Source organism: Exophiala spinifera, assembly GCF_000836115.1.
Source record: "Exophiala spinifera strain CBS 89968 unplaced genomic scaffold supercont1.4, whole genome shotgun sequence".
NCBI classification, from domain to species: domain Eukaryota; kingdom Fungi; phylum Ascomycota; class Eurotiomycetes; order Chaetothyriales; family Herpotrichiellaceae; genus Exophiala; species Exophiala spinifera.
In genome coordinates, this window is record NW_015622516.1 from 1,598,575 (window position 1) to 1,603,822 (window position 5,248).

General features: G+C 50.6%; 1 protein-coding gene across 1 annotated transcript in view; it reads left to right on the forward strand.

Moving 5' to 3' along the window:
• Positions 1–3,454: 3,454 nt before the first annotated feature.
• Positions 3,455–5,248, forward strand: part of PV08_05773 (uncharacterized protein) — a gene marked incomplete at both ends in the record, with an annotated part of 12,194 nt that continues 10,400 nt past the window's right edge. Inside the window, 3 exons of the mRNA XM_016380112.1 lie at positions 3,455–3,788; positions 3,868–4,510; positions 4,587–4,967. Coding sequence (XP_016235939.1) covers positions 3,455–3,788; positions 3,868–4,510; positions 4,587–4,967 — 1,358 coding nt within the window. The remainder of the gene's footprint in view (positions 3,789–3,867; positions 4,511–4,586; positions 4,968–5,248) is intronic.

Here is a 5,248-nt window from a genome sequence, read left to right on the forward strand (position 1 = left end):
TGCAACACCGTGTTCGCACTTTTGCAGAATCCTGAGCCGCAGAGTGCACCAGCTGAAAGCCACGAACGTTCCCTCCCCTCCGATCATCTGCCGCTGTGTAGATGATGAACCAGCAGTCTAGTTTCAATCTGGTCTTGCATATTCGCTGTCCGACAGATACATTGAAAGCCCCAGATATTGGCTACGCCAGCATTGATATAGACCCTAAGCGGTCTAAGAACCAATGCCCCCAAGGATAGCTCAGCAACCTATACTCCGCGAGGTTAGACCAACGACCGAAGGCGAAAGATCCGAAGACCATAGATGAGCTGGGATACCCATAACCCAGACCATGGTGAGGCAGGACGAGCAGAAAAGACAGCCGTCAGAAAGATGAATAACGGATTTTGCGGATCACAGCCGAGATACCTGACACAAGAGCCTCACGTTGTGAATACCTGGAATGCGTGGTATTGTGCCGTAGGCTGGTCGACATTCGGTTCAACAGTATGTAAGCCTTTGCATTGTCGACTTGCATGCTAAAGCGCCGCTAGCGAGCATGAGCTGCAGGCCTTTTCATGATGTGGTTCCCGCAACAAGATATTCAAGATCAGCTTCAGTCCCCCACCCGGAGGTGGTCACCCAAGCTGTGCAACAGTCCAGCGAGGTGCATGGAATTCGCAGACATCCTTGCTAGGACCTGCGCAGCTGTCGTCGAATTGAGATGGTAACATTTGGTGTCAAAATCTGAGCCGGGGAGAATTCGACAGGCGCCTCCAAATGACTCCGGATCTCATTCATGTCTCGACTTTTCTCAGCCACCAGCGCGGCCAGGCACTGGTCACTTGGATCAACTCCAACGCAAATGCTCCTGTCACACTGGAGGTGAACATGGAGCGGGCGAGACCACGGGGTTGAATAATGTTAGCTTCGACTGGCCATTTTACGGACGCATCTAGCCAGCTCCGACAGATTTCTGATGATAAGATTGGCCCGGTAGATGGAATCATTGACCAGGGCTTCCATGAAGGCATCAGGCTTGGGTAGATCAGGCTATGTCGTAGCCTCAGACCCCTGTCCTCGAGGAGGTAATGAACGCGAAGGGGCGGGCTCGACAGCTCCACATTTGAGTAAGTTTACGGAAAATCCCGATCAGAAAGAAAGAGCCAGACAAGCCCATAACCATAGCAGAACGATCCCTAGATGGTGTCAAAGGTAGCACGAAGCACCGCGTGGCGAGCAACAGAAAGACCAGCGATCCCGCCATTCCGGATCCAAGCGAAAGGCTCGCTGCTCAAGCACGGCACTTTTGACGTTTATTAGCGGCATCGGATAGCACACCGCGACGCGTCATGCTGCAGAACTCTAAGAGTGCCACTATTACCATGACCGTACTCGTACACTTCTTTTCTTAGCTATGTCTGTCTCAGGCTATGGGTTGGAACAACCATCTTTGAGTCTTGCTGGAGGAAGAGCCGGGGATCTATCAACTACATTCACGAGCTTAACTTCGAGGAACGAGGATTGGGCTCTTTGAGGAAAACTCCGTCTCGCAAAACATTGGTGATGATGCTGGGATGACGGCTGGAGATGATTTCGTCCTCCAGTTATGAAGGATTGCCATCCTTCCCACAGCTGATGAAGGATCAATTCCAGGCCCTATCGATTGACTTTTCTGACGGCTGCTCCAGTCTCGGCATCAATGGTGTCTAATATGCGTGGATCTTCTTGGGGTTTGAGCACGACAATTGCGATGTTTTTCTCAGACTTCGTTCTGTCAACATTTGCGCAGCCTTGGCCCAAGTCCAGCCTCCACTTAGCGAGATGCTTGACATTGTGATATCGAGGCAATGTACCTGTCTTGATGCAGTCGGACGAGCAATCTCCGATTCATACTGGGTTGGTCTATCGGCTGTGGGCGTTTCGAGCCATTTCACAACAAGACGAGCAAAAGCCTGATTCTTAAATGGTGTGAAAGCTACTCAAAGCGGTTGAGTCGATGCAATTCCAGGCCAACCACCAGGCAGGATTTCTACCGCTCTTAGACTCGTTTTCGTGTTACATGAGTGACAGCCACATTTTCGTTGCACACTCAAGTCATGCGGCCAGAACTTTCGAGCAAGCGTCCCGACACCTTGGGGTGGCATCTGCAGGTGCCTCCCGTTTACTGTCAGCAACACCATCTTGGCGAGGCACGACGTAAACATTGGTCGTCTTAGCAGACTTCTTGCAGCCTGCCCGAGGCCTGTAGCTTTTTTGTTCTAACATGCGGGTTCATACTGACTTTGGTCCGGGATTAGGTACTAGAGAGGCCGAGAACGCGAGTGTGGCGCAATTGTCGAGTAGGACCCCGAGCAGCTGCCGGGCCAACAATAACGTTGCACACATATGCAAGCTATCTTGTACAACGTGCTCTGCTTCAAGCCAGGCCCCGATCAGATGTAAGTTCATATGCATTTCCCATGTGGTAACAAGGGCGACTCCAGGTAGGACTGGTGGGACAACGCCGTTCGTTTTGGAATTACTCCAAGGTGCATGGTGTGTTGCCCTCGTCAATTACTCTGGAAAGACCTCTCGTCGATGCAAATCGAAGTGAACCGTCGCTGATATCACCACAAGACAAGCCCATCATGTCTGCTCACTATTGCACCATGCATGCATACTAACACACCCGATTACTTTGGTCCGCAGGACTCGAGCATCATGTCGCCGGTATATGTGGCCGTCCTTCATCGGATGTTCCCACCTGCGGTCAACTCTCCCGGGGCTTGTCGAGGTCTATCATTAGAATCCGACGTTGATCAAATCTATATGACCGTGATAGGTGAGGTTTGATTACAAGAATTGAGCCTCTGAACGGTAAGGATGAGTCGATCTAACAACGCAGTATCCCATGCATCTTACCCACGGGTCAGGGAGGTAGGTACAAGTGAGCAAGAAGCACGTGAGGATACCAAGGGAGGGACCGGAAGAAGATCAAACTCGACAGCATCGTCAAGACTCTTGCAGAGAGTGGGATTCGTACCCACACCTTTTAGAATTCAGTTCGATTCATAGGCAATAGAAAAGGACACACGGGATTCCCCTGAGGAGGCGTCAAGATTTCAGAGCCCTAATCTGAGGCCATAATCAAGCTCGGCCAGCTCTCCAGCTGCAAAAATACATGTAAAATCATGAATAAGCGTCCTCTGCAATTCGCAATTGTCGGGATGTGAGCGAGCAAAGCCGTATATGTACAGGCGATGTATTCATTTGTTGGGGTGTCTCCATCCATGGATCTGCTCTCGGCTCGACTTTCATAGAGGGAGAACGGAGACGGAATATCGTCCCGCCGAGACGATCTTGGCATTGGTAGGGCCGACATTGGTTCCGTGTTCACATAGAGCCAACCGTCAAGCCCCTTGACCTGAGTTATGACAATTCAACGTCGTAGGAGGACACGAGCTACGAGTAGGTAGATGGAGATTTGCGAACCATGCAGACCGGATCGCTATTGCAGTACGGCTGTAGTCATCCCATCACCACGTTAACCGGAGTGTTTCTTGCGTGGAAATCAATTTTGCTGCTGGTTGTTGTGACCAGCCCAGGACTAGGATATGACACTTCTACCAGCTTGCTCTCGGCGGGTTTAAAGCAGAATGTGACAGGGCTCGCATCGGATACGCCGAACAATATCCCAACCCTGTGGCTGAATTTTGTACGTTGGGACGCCATCTACTTTACGCAAATGGCTCAACATGGACATGTCTTCGAGCAGGAATGGGCCTTTGGCATTGGCATATCCTCGGCTATAGGGTGGACTTCAAGAAGTGAGCAAGTGCCTGACCAGCAATAGATATTGTTGGTATTGGAATTCGAAAAACTAACGACACAAAATCCTGCTTCTAGTTCTCGAACGATTCATGGATATTGACTATTCGACATCATCCATGGTCGCCGGTGTATGCTTGTCTCATATCGCGCATTGGCTTGCTGTTGTACAGGTATGGGCCATAGGGAGCCATTTGTCGGGGGAAGGGAGCAAGCCATCGCAACAACAATCGCAATGGCCAATCCCATTCCTGGCAGGACTCATGCATATTCTCTCCCCTGCTGGAGTATTCTTGTCGACGCCAAACACCGAGAGTCTGTTTGCGTGCCTTTCTTTCTCTGGATTCCTGACGTTCCTGTGGGCTACTGCCTACTTCAACCAAGCCAAGGTTCTACGAGGCTGCGTCAGCATGGTCGCTGCAGGTGTGGCATTCGGATTGGCGACAATAGTACGAAGCAACGGCATACTCGCCGGCATACCGTTCCTGATCGAAGCGGCCACGATCGGGTTGGCCGCGCTCTTTCAAGTTCCCTCGTTGCCACGATTGCTCCGTCTCGCCTCTGTCGTCGTCGGTGGACTCTTGGTTGCTACGGGAATGGTAATTCCCCAATTCCTCGCCTACCAAGAATATTGCGCGGGTCGAAGTCCTGGTCAGCAGAGGCGGGAATGGTGCGAGTGGACAGTTCCTTCGATTTTTACATTCGTCCAGTCACACTACTGGTAAGTCTGAGACCTTCATCTGCCGACCTCGACCTCTTGTCTTGTTCTAGGTCTGATATTTGGGGTTGCGGTCTAGGAACGTCGGCCCATTTCGATATTGGACCTTGTCGAATCTTCCCTTGTTTCTCCTTGCTGCCCCGACACTTTGGATCCTGACTCAATCCGCGATCGAGGCCCTGCAAAAGCCAGAAACTATTCGAGGCGGATACCCATTGTTGGCAAGCACGAACGGCAGGCAGCAAAGACTTGTGGCAAGCCTGGCATTACCTCAACCTTTGCTAGCTGTCCTTGCATTCACGAGTTACCATGTGCAAATTATCACGAGAATTTCATCCGGTTATCCTCTATGGTATGTCTGGCTGGCTGCAAAGACTAGAGGTGAAAATGCCAAACACGCATCGGTTATCATTCGATGGATGATGGTCTATGCACTTGTTCAAGCTGGGCTGTACGCATCGTTTTTGCCGCCGGCTTGAGAGATACCCTCTGGGCATGTGCAAGGTTTTCACGTCCCCAGAACAGCTTGTACCAAGCCTTTTCCCTCTTGTGTTTCGATTTCATCTTTAATTGGATCCGATCCCTCTTGTGTCCAAGTTGACAGTGGCTGCGACGTGATAGAAGGAAAATATCAGTGTCTAAAATATCAGTGTCTAAAAGATCAGTGTCTAAAAGATCAGTGTCTAAAAGATCAGTGTCTAAAAGATCAGTGTCTAAAAGATCAGTGTCTAAAAGATCAGT